General features: G+C 45.7%; 3 protein-coding genes across 4 annotated transcripts; 1 reads left to right on the top strand and 2 right to left on the bottom strand.

Annotated features, from left to right (window-relative positions):
* The first annotated feature begins 124 nt into the window (after nt 1-124).
* Nucleotides 125-2,453, top strand: LOC144107958 (uncharacterized). Of its 2 annotated transcripts, none has more exons than XM_077641207.1 (4): nt 125-435; nt 511-581; nt 1,382-1,409; nt 2,183-2,453. In XM_077641207.1, the coding sequence occupies exons 1-4, from the start codon at nt 393-395 to the stop codon at nt 2,365-2,367; spliced, it is 327 nt and encodes a 108-aa protein (XP_077497333.1). In that variant the 5' UTR covers nt 125-392; the 3' UTR covers nt 2,368-2,453. The 2 variants fall into 2 exon arrangements, with proteins under 2 accessions (XP_077497333.1, XP_077497332.1); XM_077641206.1 differs by having other exon boundaries at nt 2,180-2,453.
* A 2,234-nt stretch (nt 2,454-4,687) lies between these two features.
* On the bottom strand, nt 4,688-5,542 carry mRpS34 (mitochondrial ribosomal protein S34). The gene has a single exon (XM_077641205.1). It carries the CDS (start codon nt 5,350-5,352, stop codon nt 4,792-4,794), a length of 561 nt encoding a protein of 186 aa, XP_077497331.1. The 5' UTR covers nt 5,353-5,542; the 3' UTR covers nt 4,688-4,791.
* An 813-nt stretch (nt 5,543-6,355) lies between these two features.
* On the bottom strand, nt 6,356-19,626 carry LOC144106845 (XK-related protein 6-like). The gene is made up of 5 exons (XM_077639792.1): nt 18,671-19,626; nt 16,341-16,546; nt 13,468-13,753; nt 11,847-12,078; nt 6,356-9,532 (listed from the first exon to the last, which is right to left on the bottom strand). The coding sequence occupies exons 1-5, from the start codon at nt 19,075-19,077 to the stop codon at nt 9,290-9,292; spliced, it is 1,374 nt and encodes a 457-aa protein (XP_077495918.1). The 5' UTR covers nt 19,078-19,626; the 3' UTR covers nt 6,356-9,289.
* Nucleotides 19,627-19,647: the final 21 nt, after the last annotated feature.

Below are 19,647 nucleotides of genomic sequence, written 5' to 3'. Positions count from 1 at the left end.
TAAATTTTATTGCTCAGTAAATATAGTAATTCTGAAAATAATCCTTAAATTAGTTGCTTGTTGCACCCCCAGTGGCGTAACGGTACTAGTTTCGTTCTCGGGGAGGAATTTTTCCTGTTTTTCTTTTCGCTTTGGGCGTTAGCGCCGTGCGCCGTTTTGCGCTTGGTCCGGAGCGGACCGCGAAGGACGTGCGCGATGTGTTACATCCTGCGCGACATTGTCTTGACCTCGATGGATTGTTCAAGGCCGCAGTGATCACCTGGTGAAATGGATCCTTCACGTCAAGAAATAACAACGGCGATCGAAGTTACGCTACTGTTTCACACAGCAGGAGCCCGCTGGAGGTAGCCCACCAACTTGCGCGGTTGTGAATCATCGATTGGCCGGATGCGATGCGTCCCACAACGCTAGCGCTGTCTCTTCTCATCCTAGTCGGTAGGTCACAACTTGCTTTGAAACTTCGGCGAATAAGAGTGACGAGCCTGTGTATTTTGTCCTGTTGTGCTATAGTGGTTTGCCTTGCGGACTCGGATCAGCGAGGCGATCGGGCTGACTGTCCTTCCAGTGGGTGCGCCAGAGAGGTTCGTTTTTGGCGATTGCTTATAACTATGAAGACTCTATGTCTTACAATGTTTCCTTCTTGACTTTATTTAAAACACTTGTTTCTCACGCTGGTTACTTCGATCATTGCCCGCCTTCGTCAATGTAAGATAGATACTGAAGCTACGTGCCAATTGTACATACCTAGTTTTTACTGGCGAATATTCAAGAAGCAGCTGAAGTTGCTCTATGAAACAAGAACCTCACCTTGCATATGCTTTATTCTTTAAACGTGCAGATCGAAGTTTTGTTAGGTTTTGCTCGCGCGACTTAAAGTCAGAGTAGACAGCTTAGATCGCGATTTGCGTGCCAACTTCGATACCGCAGGTGGAGTAATTACGATTGTTCACCGGCATACCACCTTCGTTTATCTCCCACCTGCTGCTTCTGATATGGCCTGATACCGAGATTCCTAAAGGCGTAGGCTAGGCGTAAATGCCAGCGCGGTCGTAGGCCGATTGCGCGCTGAAACCTCGAAGTCTAATTAGTGTAGGTACAAAAATCACAGTACGTAGCGGATGAGACAGGAAAACAAGTCGGGAAATCTGACCGAGCAGTTAGGGGCTTACTTCGCATCACTTAATTCCGATGCACACAACTCCCATGCGTGGCGAATACGTGAAGCAGGGAGATCGCTCGTTTCAAGCAGCTGGTGCGCACAATTGTCTTTGCGTTGACATTTAGCGCCAGCTAGTCGTTTGTATTCGGGCTGTGCTGCCTTTATCTCTGCATGCGCTGAGCGGCTGCGGGGGTGAAAAGTTAATGAATGGTTCTATTTCAGGAACGAGAGCTGGCGGCAGACAACCACGGTATGTATTCTTTGCATGGGATTCCTTCGACTGTTCATTGGCAGCTGTAGGCTTGCTTTTCCTGAAAAGTGGTCATTATAGACAGGCCTCAAATAAAATTTACGTTGATACGACCGGTATTAAGTTTACTACATCAGCGTTATCTAGTTCCAAGGCTCTGGCTGGGTGCTTGGAGCCAGCAGGATACATACAAAGTAAAACCATAGTCCGCCCATTATGCATTTCCATAAAGCTTTGCTCACATGCAACATATCACAGCTGCATGCAGGTGCTGCTGTTGTCTCATTCTGGGCTGCTGCATGGTTTAGTTGTGAAATGATGTCCCCCAGCAATACCCAGCCGGATCCCTGTGCATGCTGAAATTAACCGAACAATACTAAAGTATACTGCAAAACTTAGTTGCCCCAGAGCTGTACATGTTAGTTTAATTTAATCTTCACTGCAGTAAAAGTTTTGTCAGCTGTCACTATATGCGTACAAGCAGAATGAAACCAGACAGATAGTACTTCCCATTTTGTTCTTTTTTGTAAAATTTGTTAATGTGTCAGTGTTATTAATTTCCACGTTATTGTGGAAACGGCGTGTGAGCCGAGTAAACCAGTTAAAAACTGAAGGTTTGTCTTTCTTCTTTTCCATCATTCCTCAGTTTGAAAGCAGCATAGTTCATTCATGCCATGATCCTCAGCAGTGGGACATGGGTGTCTGTTACGTCTTGCTTCTGCTCATGGTGGTGCAGATGCTACATATTTGTGGCTTATTCTTATCCCCAGCAGAAGGGACGAATGCGGCACACGAGGAAGGGAGCACTCCAGTGCGTTCGCCAGCTGCTGCAGCATCCAGGCAGGCACGCTCACCAGCGCACGACAGCCATCAGCAGGACAGCAGTAGTCCACTCCTTAAGGTCAACTTCTGGCTGACCCTCCTCATCTCAGCACTCGCAGCCGCACTACTTTCGTGACCATAGCATCATGTGTAATATATGTACAGATCGAACTACTCAAATATCTGCACATAAAATAAATGTCATGCGTATCTGTTGCCATCTCTTGTGGTGCCGTCATTTCACAATGACTGGCGTAAGCAGAACCTCAGTGCTCACCGGAGCCACGTGAACAGTACGTGTCAATGTGTTATCCAGTGGCCCAAAAGTATACCGTGCGATATTTGAAAGGAATATGAGTAGTTAGAATGCACTGCACAGAAGAATCCTTTTTTAGCTTTCTATGGCTGTACAAGGCTTTTTTCACACTAAAGCCTACTGCATAAAATCTATTACAACTGCCGCCAGGTACCAAGCTTAGAACATCGAGGAAAATAGAGAGGTGCTCTTTCAGCTGCAAGGCATTTATGTCTTTGGCTATTTTTCAGCACACAAAGCTGAGCAAGTGACTGTTTTCTTTAGAATCTAGTTGGCAGAACTGTTGTACTGCAGTAGCACAAGTTTCGATGACGTACGTTCATAAAATCTGAGATCAATTCCTAAAGTACAATGAATATGAGGTCTTCTTTCATAGACTAAACTCACCCTGCTCGTGCCTTGATCTGTACCAGTCAGTAATTGCTGTGGTTGGTGCATTTGGGAAGAACTTAGCCCTGTCAAGACAACAAGGTGTGATCCATAAGCCATAGTCCAATACTTTGTTCTAACCATATCATCATCACCCTTGTTTAAGTGCACATTGCCCAAAGGCCTCTTCGAGTTATCTTCTATTAGCTCAGCTGTCGTGGTGGCTCAATGGTTATGGCGCTCGGCTGCTGTCCTGAAAGACGCGGGTTCGATCCCGGCCACGGCGGTAGAAATTTGATGGAGGCGAAATTTTAGAGGCCCGTGTACTGTGCGATGTCAGCTAATGTTAAAGAACCCCAGGTGGTCAAAATTTCCGGAGCCCTTCACTACAGTGTCCCTCATAGCCTGAGTCGCTTTGGGACGTTAAACCCTCATAAACCAAACCAAACCATCTTCTATCAGCTCCATGAAGGGAGCAAAGCATGGATGACACACTAAAAACTCAACAGAAAGATCTACCACGAAAGCAACACAACAACATGTGTGATGTACAGCAACATGGCAATCAAGAAGTACTTGGAGGCTGATGGAATGGAGAATGGTACGGAGAACGGCTTAGCTGCTAGTGCAAGTTGCAAAGCCAAGGTGTATCTCCTGGGGGCAAATAATTTTCTGGTGTAACACTTGAAATTGCCAAGGTGGTACAATGTTTGTCATAAAAAGCCGCAATTTCACGACCTTTCAGAAGATTTAGTGGCTGTCTGAGGCACATCAGCTGGCACCATTAAAAACACTGCAATAAACATAGTTTATTTGTACATTGCCTGCTTTTGCTGAATATTACATTTCTCATGCTACCATCAAGAATGCAGTATAAAGTCTAGTGTCTGTACCCAACTACCACTTGCAACTGTTAAGGGGGATTGAAAATAGGGATAATTGTCTTCATAAAGGCATCACTGGCTGCCTGCAATGAAAAACGTGTCAAATTAACTTATCACTGCTCCTCCAATGCACAAAAAAAAAAGTATTTGGTGGTGATATCACATTAGTATCATGCGCTCGCAAAATTTTTGCCCAAGAGGTGTAAATTAATAGCAGCGTTATCCCATTTTGGTGACCGCTTATCCTGCGAAGATGCGAACATGTCTGTCTTGTACGCCTATAATCCCGGGAAGTCACAGTCGACCTTCGTCATCTGTTGTGGGTCTGCCAATCATCGAAACCAATGACAAATTGGCACATGGCCTCATCGAGTTTCTTGCGGGACAGTTCTGAATCCTATGCTGCTTGGACGCAGAGACCACACCACTGGCCTCTTCCGAGTTCCACTCGATCGCCAGACCTGTTCTTTCATTCATACAACCATCACCCTTTTTATGCCCTGAAGAAATTAAACCGCTTAAAAAATGCACACGCACCTTTGTAACACCAATAGAACTCTGCCATAACGTGCAGCTCTACTTGTTGTTGTTGTTGTTGACCTCACCCAATGGCACATACCCACAAGGGGGATTGGCCATAACCCGGCGGTGACTATTGAAATGACCAGTTGCATGTGGCAAGCATGGGATGACCTACCAAAATTTTGATCGCACAGTTTCCGTAGCCGAGGTGGTTGCAGGAGGTTAGGGGGGTTATACAAACTAAAATTTAGGCAAAGAAGGGGTAGGGATTACTATAAGTGGTTGTAAAAACCAAAATACGGAATCTGATAATGGGATGGGCAGGACGAAAGCTCATGATGGTAGACAATTAACGACAACGAAAATGCTTCTAAACGCGCTCCCAGGTATGTATTGAACTCGTCTATGCGTTTATATACATATGCCACACATTTCCTACTAACAAGGTGCGAGATACGGATATGAGCGCCTATATCTCCTTGACCCCCTGCCGGAACTTGTCGGTAAAGTAGTCCTTCATATCGGGCAGCTCGGTGTCCGGCGTTTCGCCTTCTTCCGCGATGCGGTAGGCCATCGTGTAGGAGCTCGAGTAGACGGCCCGCAGCTTGGGTTCCGAGTCGATCCGCTTGGCCTTCAGGTCTCGTTCGGCGATCATTCGGAACAGCGGCGGCATCTTCAGGTAGCGCGGCATCACCTTGGGCACCGGTTCCGACACCGGTAGGGAGAGGAGGCGCTCCTCTTCGCTTTTGGGCACGAGTTTGTAGTCGGGAACAGAGGGAGACTCCAGCTGGATGACGCCCACGCGGCGGCCCCGGAATACGGTGTCGGCCCACACCTCGCCGTACTGGTTGGCGTCGTCCATGTACGGGATCACCTTTTTGATAATGTAGTACGAGTGCTCCGGGTAGCGTTCGAAGCCCGTCCGCGTCACGACGCGACCGACGCCGAAGTCCTTGAGGTTGCCCAGCAGCCACAGCAGGTGCTTGCCGACGTAAGGCGACGGGTATCCGATGTACTTGATGCGAGGCATTGCGAAATTGTTCTTTCTTTTGGTCGGCGCCTTCTTCTTTCGTCAGGGGAATTAAAGCGCAGCAAGACAAACAAGACCTTTGAGACGAATGCTTAAAGCGCGGCTGGCACGGCGACCGTCACAAGCACACATGCATGCACAGAAATTCTTACATGGAAGGCGCCATGTTTTTTTTCCCTGGATTGGACGCGGGATTGGATCGGCCCAGTACCGCCTCGCACGCAATAGCAGCTCAGTTTGCGTTGCACCAAAACCTGAAAATCTATTTTATACTGCAAATAATTAAAAGATACCAGTGAAACGCATTTTTATTAGTTGAAGTCGCAAAAATAACTCAACCCCCTAATATAATTTTAGTTTCGGTTTCGAAGCGTGTCATAGAGTTTATTAATAGTAAGAAACTCTATGCAGCGTGCCACACACCGCATTAACGCAGTTGATGAAACAGTCGGTACATTTAAAATTCATGCATGGCTTCATGTATTCCGAAGCTGCTCTTAGGAAGCCGTAAAATCACAGAAACGAAAAATAAGTTGCATGCAGTCCAACAATTCGACTGATAGTGACTTTCAATGCTTTCACCTTCACCATCAAAATCAAAGGTATCTCGTAAGTACCCCAGCTAAATTTAAAAGCTTCAAATAAAACCCTATCACAGTACTGTCAGCACTGATACTGGCAAGTTCAAAGTATGCAGTAATCTGATACTCGCTTCATATGCCCTAGATAGGCCATGATAAGAATTGTATGCATGTAGACTCTTTCACGACACTCGGCGCAGTCGGATTTTGGACTATGGCGAAAGCATACAGGAGCTCTGTACCTTGGCTCTGCTCTGTCCTATGACCAGACATCAGCAAGTGCCTCTCACAGCCCGGTGTCAAATATACCGGTGCGCTCTGACCTCTTTGGGAAAAATTCTATAAGCAGTAAAGTGATGATCACAGCAAATTTGTTCTCTGCAGCAAACGTTTCTGTGCATACATAAATACATGACAGAAAAGAAGTTCAACAAAAGCCATTTATTAAAACTCTCCATGTCACAGGTCAGATAGGATAAACCGGTTGCAAAAACAACACGCAAAAAACCCTCTTAGAGTAAGTAGATGAAGATACATTACCTGTGTATATTAAACACACTTGTTCACTATTGTAACAGTGGAATTGCTCTGAGTTATCACAGATACACATACATATTGAAGGAACATTGCATCTTGCTGCCGGCCTGGGTCAGGACAGAGACCGCATGTTACCTCTCCGGTATTTTCCTACAACTACCAAAGAATTGGCGACTGAAAACAATGTGTAAAGTCACTGCGTGTGTAAATATATTGCACTGCTTACTTATCTGGGAACCGTTGTGGGGCAGTTTGTTCTGTGGACAAACAGAGATTTTCCAAATGGAACTAGTGTCTTTATAATGCCACAACACTCAATGGAATTTCACGAATGGCAAATTTTTTTAACTAGCTGCAGTGTAAAAAGAGAAATCGAAAGAAACAAAAATACCTCACCTACTGTGCAAAACGTGCAAGTTCACTATGCCTATGTGCAACAGTGAAGCATTCAGTATGAGCACTGCTTTACTACACTGCTCACTAATCTTGCACTAAGGCTTTCCCACTGCTACCAACTATGACCATAAACATGAGTCTTCAGGCCAACATTATAAATGCAAAAACAAGCAAAAGAAATATGTCTAAGCAACAACAGACAAGCACTCTTAAAACCAACAAAAGTGCTACCAATCCCTTTTCCTGGGCCTCACACCCAAAGTCATCTCATCTATTAAACTCGAGCACACAGACGACACAGCACCTCAACAAAGTGACAAAAATTTTAAGCACGAAAATGCCAACTATTTTTCCACCAGCTCCAGCATTCGCCACCACAGGCTGATAGAAATGCAGTCTGAAAATGACTTGCTCAATGGCACGTATGTCTAATCCCTCATGAAGTAAGCGTAACAGCACATACATGTGCAAAAGCTGCCCACGAATGGCCCACACGGCTTCAAAACATCACATTACTTGCTTTTGTTATGAAATGGAAAATGCATGGTGTGCCGTCCACGCAGTAGAAATTTATTGCTATAAAAATCAGGCTAATAAACTGGCACAGTTCTCCTTGCTCAGCACTGAAGGAGAAGCACTTCTTTCAACTTTTCCACAGCCACTTGTGAAGCACTGCTCTAATAACATTATTCCTTTTCCATAAACGCTCCAAAACAATAACGACATTCCAAAATATAAATCCACACTCTAAAAGACATCCAAAACCCTTTGTTCAACTATGAAACTAAGATGAAAACTAAACTTAACTAAAGCATCACAAAATACAGGCAAAACAAGTGTAGCATTTGTAACAAGATATAAAATACTCAGCAAGAAGGAGGAGACATATAAAAAGTTTTAGCTTGGTTAGCTGAAAGCATTTTAAGAATGACTAGATGGCCGCTGATGCAAAACAGTCCGCATACTATTGCTCGGCGTGTGCTACACTAATGTCATCAAGATGGATTCAATGCTCTACGATTGCACGCATACAAATTACACACACAGAAAAATAAAATTATCAACATCCAAATGCAAACATTAGGCCACAAACAAAGAAAAAGCTAAGAACCTTGTCACAACTTTACTGCTTTATCTAGTAGCAGCACTATTATACTTAATGCAAAGATAGCAGCCGAACTGTGCATCCTAGCATGGTATGGAAACGATCCATTACTCGAGAAGCAGTGGCTTTCAGAGAACATTGTATTCTCAAGGTTACTGTTTCGCAAACTGTATGAAGTGATGCATGCGGTATGACAGTCTAATGGACAGTTCAGAGCAGCATGAAGAAACCTGGGAAACAAAAACTTCATGCACTGAACTGCTAACAATGATGGCAAACAGCAGCCCACTGTTTGCCTGTGGACTGTCATGAACACACAAAGTGCTACACAATTCTGTTCCTTGGAAAGTATGGGCATATGCCAGGAACCTATTCTTCGCTGCCAAGTGTGTAACGTCTCTAAATGCATGTTCCTTCTGTATGACAACAAATTAACCAGCAGTCAGTGTTTAGAGCCAGCCACAAGTCACGCATGCTTGGAGAGCACTTTATGCTGTCTAAAGACTGCCACCATCACTTTCGACTTTCAACCTGAAATTCAATGTTCAACTCAGACCTAAGACGAATACAGCTCATGCAGTGCAACATGTTAGGGCTCTGGTACACGCATTCCTTGGCACTAGCGACCACGAGAAACTCCTGCTGCATGACCGCAACTGACTTGCATGTAAAAATTGGCTTCTACACAGTGCATGCTGTGTACATGAGTGAAAAAAAAGCTGCAGAGCGATACTAAGTATTAGTCCTCATCACTCTATACTCACACTGACAAGACTAATGCACCTATGCCAATTAAACCTAGCAGCGGCACATTGGACAATGGTTACTCCAGCAGTATATGCGGGCACACATAACGCAACATACTGCATGAGAGAATGCAACAAGAAAGACATGTAGCACATGTAGCATTAATCTCCACCTTTGGCACCACCTCCGTCATCACACGCTCGCTGTCGTAAGGTGTTGGCACGTTGGTCCAAAAGCAGTGGATACAAAAGCTGCCGAGAGATCTGTGGACGTAACCAGTTGTTGGTACTGGTATGTTTAGCTTTGGCACTAGTGGCGGTCACCTTGTTAGCGACCGGCCTGAACAGCCCTGCACCAGTCCGCACCATTATCTAACTCCATCACCACTTCCAGCGATATCACCCTCATCACTGTCACACGTCACGTGCACCTCGACGGCATGTTACTCGGGACTTATTGGCCATGGGCCATTTGTTGGCACTGAACCTAGCAGTGGCCATCTTGCCGGTGACTCTGCTGCGCCGTGACTGGCCAAGTCCACAGTTTCCTGGTGTGGGGACAGTGATGTAGATCAGACGTCAGCCTTGCGGCTGTCATGCACGCTGCTGTCGGTGTCGCATGAACAGCTGCAGTCTTCCTCGCTAGGCACGGTCTGGGTGGTAAGAGATTCCAGGTGGTTGGCAGCATCATTCTCGAGTGCGTGAGCTTTGAGGATCTCCTCGTGGATCTGAGCTCGTGGTGCTGGCAGGCACTGGTTCCGGTGCAGCACCAGAGGGATGCTGCCCGTGGGGTGGAGCACGAGGTAGTAAATCACCTGCGCCGACAAGTGCCAGGAGGGCTCAGTAGAGGAGAAAGAAAACTGCATATAAACAATGCATTTCAAAGCTCTCCTCACTAGAGGTCTCGGTGCAGTCTGAAACTATGGGCATTATGTTTGCGTGTACTGCTACTATACTACCGTGCATCGTAAGTGTGCACAACTAAGATGATGACAGAAAAAGGCATGAGCTCGAGAGAAATGACAAGGTTATAGTGTTGGGCCATTGGAAGTTGTTGATCAATCAGGGCGCAAATTTACCTCTTAAATAAATGGCTCTACTTCCTTAAGTCCACTTCTAACCTGAGGTTTATTGAGCTTCGACAATATTCACACCTTGCACAGTTGCTTTATCATCGTTTTTTCACAGGAAAAGAAATAAGTTAGTGTATCTTGTTAACGAGCTTGAGCGTGCACGAAGTGCTTGATGATGATGACGCCACAACATATTGTTTTGCAAGAGGTGGGCACCTGAACAGACAGTGTCCGGCCAATGTACAAATAAGAAAAAACAAAAAGGAAGCCAGAAACAGCAAAAGATCAGAAAGAAACATCAACACAGCAACCACCTTCAAGAGGGCATCTTAGTGTGATCTGAAATTGTGGAAGAAACCTGGCTGCACTGTATCCAGTGTAACTGACGTACTCCAGTTAAGACATCTTGCCACTATGTGCTTCAGTTGTTCACTGACCTACTGGACTATATTTTTTTTACTGTACAGCCTGCTAACTTCACTCTACCATAAAGAATTTATTTACAGCTCAACTTTCCAAGGATACACATCAACTGCTTTTATACTCAGTGACAACTTTCTCTGGCAATGGAGTGAAAGCTATGGAGCCGAAACGCCCTCTCTTCCTATGTAGCGAAATACTGTCCCTGCTAGCAGTTATATCCGTTTTCTCTTAAAACTCATTATAGTGTCAATATTCATTTTGTAAGGGATATTTCTAACATAACTACCAACTTTCAACGTCAAAAGTCATAGAAAAAAGTTATCTTAATTACAACAGATTTGCTAGGCATATCGTTACAAGCTTGCAGAGATGGTGCCAGCTGCCCCAGCGAAGGCGTGAAGGTACCACGGAGAGAGCAACGCGCCAGGCGGCCAGGTGCACCATGGTATGGTTGAACTATTTGACAAAATGACGCGGTTACGGGTGTTCCACCTCTGTAGCATTTCGTTCATTGCCAAGAAAAGCTGTCACTGCACAGTTTCTGTGACCAGTCACACTTTCGTTTTGTTAACATACTTTTCAAAGAGAATGCTGGCTTTAAGCATCTAATGCACAAAGAATAGTATCCCCTCTGAACAACTTCTGAACGATCATCTCTACAGCCTGCCCTAACCCTAGCCTGACTTTATCAGCTGCCAGTACTGACAAATACCCATTTTTTGTGTGCTTTTACTTCCAACAGGCCAGTATTGTAGTAGTAGTAGTAGTAGTAGTAGTAGTAGTAGTAGTAGTAGTAGTAGTAGTAGTAGAAGAATCAAACTTTATTCAGGCATAACATTTAGGCGTCGAAGACCTCGATGGCCTGTTGCATAAGTAAGCGCTGTTCGCCATGTAATAGTGTCATGTTTTAAACAGTATTACGACAAGACATGTGATATCAGGTAGACACATGCCACTACGATGTGTGCAGCATCTCAAACTAAACTGATGACCACTGCATGTGAGAGAATGTGCTTTAACGCATGTAAATAAAAACTGGGAGCTAGTCACAGCTGCTCTCAAGTGACAGTCACCATACAGGCTACCCAGCCATGTCAGTGACAAATTCTTTTGTTCAGTAGGTCCTAATGTGATGTCCCACACTCACAATTTTGCGTATTCTCACAGTGAAAATAATAAACCAAAATAACCAGTGGAAGGTCCAGAAGGTCAAGCAGAATTCTGAGCTGTTCCTAATTTTTATTTTTTTATGGCCCGTAAACGACGCTCTTGTAACTAGAATGGTGACACATATGGACAGTCAAGGCATAAAAAAGTCATTGAGCATGCCTTTGCGCACGAACTAAAATGACCTTGGCAGCAACATTGCTGGCTCGAATTTCTTAGGTGTTGAATCACGTTTGACTGCAAATTAGGGTCGGTGATCTCATTAACAAATTCAGCACAGAGCGGTACAGGCAAACTAGTCATTACTGTAACTGTTAAAACTTGCCACAGCTATTGCAATAATAAAAAAAAAATTATCCGATGCTGTGAGGGCATCTCATGTGGAGGCAATAACGAGGTGTCATCATGGTTAACTAACAGACAGAAAGAACATGAAAGCATGCGGGGCACATCTGGCCACACGCACCATGAATGTGATGCCAAGAAAGAAGCAGAGGGTTCCACCCAGCACTGCGGGAACCTTGTACCAGATGTCGGGAGGACTGTAGTTGTAGAAGATGCCCAGCAGGACGCTGTTCTCCACAAAGGTGACCACATAGAAGGCAGACAGGCGGAACCGAGTGGGTGTGTCCACCGGATTTAGGTAGCAGAAGATGAACACCACACCCAGCACCAGGTTGTAGACCAGCTCCTCCACCCTGGAAACAGTTAACGTAAAGGCCCTCCTCTGGCAAGCAGGCAGGCAACACAACGCAGGTGACTTGCGATAATTCCAAATAAGGCTACCATTTACATTCTGTACAAGCTGATACAAACTCAAGGACTTTGGCTGGCCAGCTCTATTGTTATTACACTTTTGAACTGCTTAAGCCTAACGGTGCTATTGGCTACATCAGGCATCTTGCTTGCAAGGGAAAGAGAGCACCTCCAACTTAGGCAACTCCAGCGACACACAATAAGCCCCACTGCTTGGTGAGAATTCCAAGCTATAGCCACTGTGTGACAAAGCTTTGTGCCTATTCACGACGTTGCGCCACTGTACACACAGCGGTGCAATCTCCAATTCGAGAATTGCATTTTTCTGCTTCATTCTTGGCTCAAAAAGTTCCTGGACAGTGTGCACTAGCCTTCATGCATGCATTTGTGGACAGGCATCTTGTTTTACCGAGACATTTCTTAGCGCATCTGGCAGTGACTATCAGATAAGTAAACCTGATCTACTTGAGTCTTCTGCTGGCTTCAAACAACTTGTATCAGTGCGGAAACTATACCATGATGATCTCGACAAATCAGCAGCTGCAATCGCAAATGAAACTGTGTCACGCATGAGGCATATCAGCATTGACAGTTACAATTACCGGAAGTGTAAAATAACATATGTGAAAGCAAACAGACAGCCCTATCAGTGCTAAATACACACGTGCTTTTAATGTTATTGGTGTTTGGACTTGTAATCTTGTCTCGGATCATGTTTGAACTGTTCCTGATAACTCGTATGAGAGTCAGTGGGCCACAGGAGAATGAATCAGTGTGAGCTAATTGCATTACACAAAGTCTACACATTGCATGTATATTGCATCACAATACACTGGCACTGCGTATTGATTCTACATTGTGTGTTGTACATCATTTTTCTTTTTAGCATTTGTTTATAACCACTTCCCTTCATAATCGCTATAGGTTTTGAGGGCATGTCAATTAAATCAATCAATCAATTCTGATCCCTGTACATGATTTTGGCTCACATATGCCAGCAATTTATACAAATGTAAAAAAAAAATGCTTCTTAAAGTATGTCTCAATAATTACACTACACCCCCTCCCATGATGCACACACATTGTGTTGCATAACACATGCTGTGGTGCCATGGCATTCTCCTGCTGATAACAACTTTATCAGTTCTATTCCGGGCCATGGCAGGTGCATTTAGACTGATCCAAGAATGGAAGAATCCACATGTATAGAGAGATTTTGCCACATGCTAAATAACTCTGCAGGTGCTCAAAACTAACCTGGAGCTCTTTAGTTTTGCATGTAAAAAATCTGCCAAATATCTGCCACGTTGCACATGAGACTGGTTGCCCACCTGTTCTCGTAAAACTGAGTCTTCATGGAGATGATCCAGGCGGACATGCACAGCCAGCGTAGACCACACACGAGGAACATGTAGAGCGGGAAGAGGGAGGCAAACAGGCCTAGTGCTAGCACGCGGGGCACCAGCACAAAGAGGCGCCAGAGGAAGTAGACGGCTGCACCGCGCCACCGCATGTTGGCCTTGTCTTCGATGACCAGCCGCAGAGACTTGTTGTACGATGCCAGCGACCAGGCCACTGACACCAGGGACGTCACGATGGATACGTTCTGGGCCACCACTGGCGAAAGGAAAGGGAAAAGAAGAGGAAGGGGCTTAAAAAGAGGGAATATAAGCAGCATTTACCTGAGTATAGCAGCAAATTTAGGTTCGTTGCAGTGATTTTTGGCCTCCTCAAGCAGCTTAATACATGGGTGCCCCGACTCCCACCTGTCCCTTACCTACTTTAGTTTGGGACTAATCATCCTGTAATTGCTTATGGCAGACCAATGCAATTGTGCGACAATCATGCTAACCAGGATTGTCAACAAATATTTGGATAAGGGCAAATCGGTGAACAGCTGAACATGATGGTAAAGTCTGCCAAATTTCCTTGCACGAGCCCTTCAATGTATGAATTACTTAACTGGTAAGTCAAATGGCTTATTCTAGACACTGTCCTGGGTTTGAATCTTGGAACAAGACTTTTAGTGTGCTAGTACTTATAGTGGCCATTCCCCGCATTTAGCCGTTGTGTTTTTGTCTCTTTGTTTGTCTGAGGCCGGTTTTTTGGCAGGCTGCCCACCTGTCCACCAAGTGGTGGGTAACTTGCCAAGGTGTATATACAACCTTTGTCCATAAAGTTCCGAGACTGAGTCCATTAAAAAAACGCGTTAAACATTGAAATTATTTGTGCAGCACCCCTTCGAAATAGTCTCGCTTGCGGTCTATACACAGCTTCCAATGCTTTTCAGGTCTTGGAAACAGTCGGAAAACGCTTCCTTTGGCAGGGCTGTCAGTTCCTTTGTCGTGGAGTCTTGAAAGACCTCCCCGCTCCTCATCCAGCGACCTTTTAGGGCTCTCTTCACACGAGAAAACAGGAAAAAATTGCATGGGGAGAGGTCACGCGAGTATGGCAGATGGGGAAGTACAGTAATGCTGTGCTTGGCAAGAAATTTTGTCACGCTGAGAGCAGTGTGCGGCATTGTGTTATCGTGGAGAAGGCTGCATTGTCCAGATGCCCGTAAGTCAAGGCGACGGCATAGCAGTGCATCACACATGTGTTGGAGCACCGAATATAAAACTCATGATTCCCCGCCTGCCCTTGTGGGACGCACTCGTTGTGTATGACACCTCTGGCATCGAAAAAAAAAACTATCAGCATCGTCTTTGTTTTGGTCTTCTGTCTCCGCACCTTTCTTGACGCCGGAGAGCTTGTGGATCGCCATTCGGCGCTCTGCCTCTTTGTTTGACGATCGTATTGAAAACACCGTGTTTCATCTTCAACAATGATGCTGTCGACGAATGCAGCATCCTTCTCTACCTCGGAGAGTAAATCACTGCTCACTGATGCCCGCGTGTCCTTCTGGTCCTGTGTGAGGGAGTGTGGGACAACTCTGGCATTCAGCTTTTGTTTCCCCAAGTTCTCACATGAAATTTGGCGGCATGTTGTCTTACTAATGTTGAGAGCATCTGAAAGCATGCGGACTGCAATAGTGTGGTCTTGCTGTAGGATTTCCCTGATCCGAGCCACGTTGTTTTCATTCCGTGAGGTTGAAGGGTTCCCCTGCTTTGTACCGTCTTCCACCGACATGCTCCCCGAAACAAACCTCTTGTGCCACTCGAAAACACGCGCCCGCGATAATGTCTCATTGCTGTAAGTGTCACAAAGGAGCTCATACATCTGTGTGACGGTCTTGCCAAGCTTCACACAGAATTTTATGTTTACATGCTGTTTGAGGTGGACATCCATCTCTCCACATTCACTCTGTGTAGAATGCGCAGGCGACTAGTGACAACGTATTTCTCTACATGTAGTGCCATCTAGCGGCTGCCACAGCAATTAACATAACAGTGAAGGAAAAGTAGATTTTAAGCGGGTAGAAGTAACCAAGCGGAGATAATCTGATTGGCGGCTAAAATCAACACGAGTAAGATTTCACAAGTCATGGCTAGGTGGCTTGAACCACCGCCCGATTCAAAGGGTTCAGCCTTACTCATCTATCCATTGATCCAACATTTGTTGTGGGGAATCATTTCTAGAGAAGAAAATAAATGAGCCTCGAAACTTTACGGACAAAGATTGCCCACACCTGGGTAGATATATATAGCCGAGCAGGGTTACCCACCACTCGGTGGGCAGGTGAGCACCCTGCCCAACGTGTCAGGCAGCCGCTCAATTAATCATGAGAGGCTGCCCAGTAAGAGCAACCTGGATCGCAACCCAACCCAGCAATCCAAGTCCACCCAATAGCAGCACCTGCCAAAGAAACACAGTGGTGCATCGCTTGACCACTCCACCTGTGTACCAGGAATGGTGGGAAGACTTCCAGGGAACTATAAATGTAGAGAATGACCAAATTTCGCATATATGGACATCCCATTATCGCTATCCGAACAACTGCCATCTGTGAATGCTGGACCTAAACACGGGAACTGAAGTGAAAACCGAACTGCTAGCGCACCTAATTCACATTTGGCCTAACAACGCATGAACATCATTATTTTCTTCTCAACTATAGGGCTTGTACACGGATCGACATGGTCACTGCTATAGATGTATGACTAAATATATGTGGGTTGTTCATTGCCTTATTGTGAGAACTGTATTCTGCCTTCAATTCCAAAATGAGAAGGAAAGAAAGCAAACAATAGCAAGTGCTACTGACTCGTCCAGAAGTCTTCCTCCTGGTGTGGGTAGTCCCTGGCAAGAATACAGATCTGGAGGATCAGCTGCGGCGTGGCCTCCATGAAGCACTCGAAAAGTCGCAGCATGCTGGCGTCTACATCTTCCTCAGCACTCCGCCGGTAGAACTCTCGCTGCTCTGACTTGCTGCGGGCGCTCTTAAGGCCATAGATGAGGGCATCAACATACCTGCATCGGTGTACCAAATAAATACGCACATGTCGTTGCATTGAAGTAACTATCATTGCTGCTGCGAAATTGTCAAGCACTGAAATTAATTCTGACAAAAAGTTTTAAAGCTAGCTTTGTTTTGTTTGGCATGTTTTCGTTATTAAGCAGATCACTTAATCATGCTGAACAGTAGAGGTATGGCCAAATGCCACATGACATCAAATGCCATCAGCCTGGCCTACTTGAAATGTTTGAACTCCTTCTATGATGTGCTCTACCAGAAATCACCATAACAAAAAGCACAGCCAGAACTTTTAACACTTGCACCCACTTCACAAACATTCAAGATATTGGAATTGTGTTCAAAGAGTTCCTGCCATATTTTGTAATAGTAATATAGAGTACAGGTTTACACAAATGAAATGAGATGGTTAACACTTCTGAATTACGCTGATCCTGTCGTCATGAACTCTATTCTTCCCCTGAGAAAGGCGTTTACCTGCAGATTCCTATGGGTAAAAACTATGGGGAGATTGCAGCGATGTCACAGCGGCCATCATTTTGTGGTACCTGGAGCATGGCGAAGAGTGACGCGGCAGTCTAACTGGTTGATCGCCACCTGCTCCAGTTTACATTGCTGAAGCTATATGCTGATATGGCACCTCTGAGGTCACTTGAATATCTATGCAGCCAAGCAGCGAGTTTCAACCCACATCCTGGCAGCAACAGTTGTGAAGTGTTGCGCAACTACGGCATGCGTAATTACATAACAGTGCAAGTCGCACGACATAGTCGCCATTTTAGAACCCTAAGTCATCTTCTGTCAAAACAGCCATTTCTTAGCCTAGGAGGTGTTCTTGTCAGAATGTTGCAAGGTAGAGAAAAGCACACATGTGTCTAAAATGTGGCTTGTACATGCACGTGCTTAGTTCTCTGCCAGATCTGCTATCATTAATTGGAAATGCCTCATGCCTGCACTGAAGCGAACAGAGCTGTTCAGGAACCATTTCAATGTGTGGAAAAATGTCCAAAAGCAGCCCACATGAGTACATCCAGAACCCTGGAACAAATCTTCAAACAAACTGGGAAAAAGGGATTGATCTAGGCAAAACTCCTTGGTTGTAGTCAAGCTGCAGGATGGCTTCAGAAAGGTGCTCTGTCTGTGGCCAATTATATTCATTAAACCATAACACAACATTTAATTGAATTGGTAGTAATTCAAAACAGTCAGTGCAGCTGAAGTGTTAAAGGCAGGTGCGTAATAGCCGGGCTTTCATTCTCTACTATAATTGCTCTGTTTATGCCTCCACCAAAGCTATTAGGCCGGGAATAACTGCCAACGTTCATGACCAGAATTCCACAGCTCTTGAACTCCCTTTGGGAGTCTTTAATGTGACTGCTTAACATGAGACACACATTTGGTGACTGGAGCACACGGTATTCAGTAGCCACTGATGAAATTCGCTCAAACTAATGACAAATCATAAAACGAGTTATTCAACAAGCTTATGGGCATGTGCTGAAAGTGTGGCTTCACAATGCAGCTCTATTACAAAAGGCCTGAATGTTTATTTGCACGCGTTGTGTGAAAAAATCAGCACGTGTACCTGAGTGCACAAGCGATCACACTGCAAGTACCTTTCGTGATAAGCGCCGTTGTACGCATATATATATATATATATATATATATATATATATATATATATATATATATATATATATATATATATATATATATATATATATATATATATACACACACGCCGTCGATGGCTTATTGTGTTCTGACATTGACGGCCGCTGACCTCATCGGCACTGAATGGTAATCAACAATCCGCATTGTTCAGCAGCTGACACTTTCGATAACAGGGAGAGATGAAACGCACCAGATTCTACCAGCGCCTGAAACGAAGTGGAAGTCGTCAATGATATCAAAGACGCATTTCCTACTTCGCAAAGGCACGTGGCGTTACAAAGAGTGCAAACATCAACATGAGACGCACGGCGGCGCATTCTTGCGTGCAGTTTAAGATCAACCGTTCCGAAACAATTCACGCAAAATGCCGATGCGCGCGACTCCACTGCTGCATAAACAGGAACTCACTTGATCACAACGAATCGGCACGCAAATATTTCGCTCACCTGACGACTTGCCCGAGCTGCAGCAAGTGGAAGGCGGTCCTGACGAACCACTGCAGCTTGGACGGGTGCTTTCCGTGTTGCTTGAGATCTAGTAAATACCACCTAAAACTAAAGCTCATCATAATGGTCGCGGGGACCAAGATGAAGGCCATGGTGAGCCCGAAATACCAGTAACTCCCGTCCGTGTAGTGCCGGTACGCAACCCAGATGTCCGAGCCGGTGTCGAACAGAAAGCTGCCCACCGAGCACAGCACACACAGTCCATCGAGAATCGTGTACTTTCGCTGCTTGAAGGCCGTCCGCACCGACGTCCTGGCGACCACCACCGCGGGCTCGCACTTGCAATTCGAGTCGACCGGCCCATTGGCACGAGCGCCCGTCGAAACGTCCGCTTTTTCCGTTGACATCGCCGCCGCTTCGTTCTGCCGCGGCTGCCATCAGAGCCGGCGAGGATGAGATCTCCACTCGATCTCTCTTATTTCCGCAGCCAGGCGCGGACCACCACCGCACCGCACATGGTGACCCAGTGGCACGGAACCACTCGCCGAGGCGGGGTCATCTAACAACAACGCGACACCACACTGCAACACGCATCCTTTTCGTCCTCGGCTGAGCGTGACGTTTGACCGGGAGCTGTGTGACGTACTGCCCCACGGCGCCCAGCGGCAGCTCAGTCCTCTCTACCTGCTTTTTATAACACCGCTCTATCCACGCCTGTTGCACGCGGGCCTTTTGTTCTCTCCACGCCTCAACCACGGCTGACTGATTGCTACAGGGTACGCGTACAGAACGCTTCGAGCGAGCGAGGGAATGCGAGCTGTGCGATTCAGTGCGAACGACGCGACTGACGAAGTAGACGTTTTGTGTATTTGGAGCATTTTATTTTGATGGTTTCTGTTTCGGTTTCTCCGCGTTCCGTTCCGTATCAGTCTCCGGCTGCGGCGCACCTATCGATACACGGAACCGGGTGCGTGCCG

The sequence above is a fragment of the Amblyomma americanum genome, chromosome 10 (genome assembly GCF_052857255.1).
Source record: "Amblyomma americanum isolate KBUSLIRL-KWMA chromosome 10, ASM5285725v1, whole genome shotgun sequence".
Taxonomy (NCBI): Eukaryota; Metazoa; Arthropoda; class Arachnida; order Ixodida; family Ixodidae; genus Amblyomma; species Amblyomma americanum.
This window is presented reverse-complemented; position numbering and strand designations above follow the sequence as displayed.

What these genes read in the sequence shown, in the direction of transcription:
- LOC144107958 (XM_077641206.1), top strand. Translation starts at nt 393, where the DNA reads ATGCGTCCCACAACGCTAGCGCTGTCTCTTCTCATCCTAGTCG. An exon ending in GTCTCTTCTCATCCTAGTCG is followed by an intron (nt 436 to 510) that starts GTAGGTCACAAC and finishes GTTGTGCTATAG; the next exon opens with TGGTTTGCCTTGCGGACTCG. An exon ending in CCAGTGGGTGCGCCAGAGAG is followed by an intron (nt 582 to 1,381) that starts GTTCGTTTTTGG and finishes GTTCTATTTCAG; the next exon opens with GAACGAGAGCTGGCGGCAGA.
- mRpS34 (XM_077641205.1), bottom strand. Translation starts at nt 5,352, where the DNA reads ATGCCTCGCATCAAGTACATCGGATACCCGTCGCCTTACGTCGGCAAG.
- LOC144106845 (XM_077639792.1), bottom strand. Translation starts at nt 19,077, where the DNA reads ATGTCAACGGAAAAAGCGGACGTTTCGACGGGCGCTCGTGCCAATGGG. An exon ending in GGAGGAAGACTTCTGGACGA is followed by an intron (nt 13,754 to 16,340) that starts GTCAGTAGCACT and finishes TCCTTTCGCCAG; the next exon opens with TGGTGGCCCAGAACGTATCC. An exon ending in TTCTTGGCATCACATTCATG is followed by an intron (nt 9,533 to 11,846) that starts GTGCGTGTGGCC and finishes TTGTCGGCGCAG; the next exon opens with GTGATTTACTACCTCGTGCT.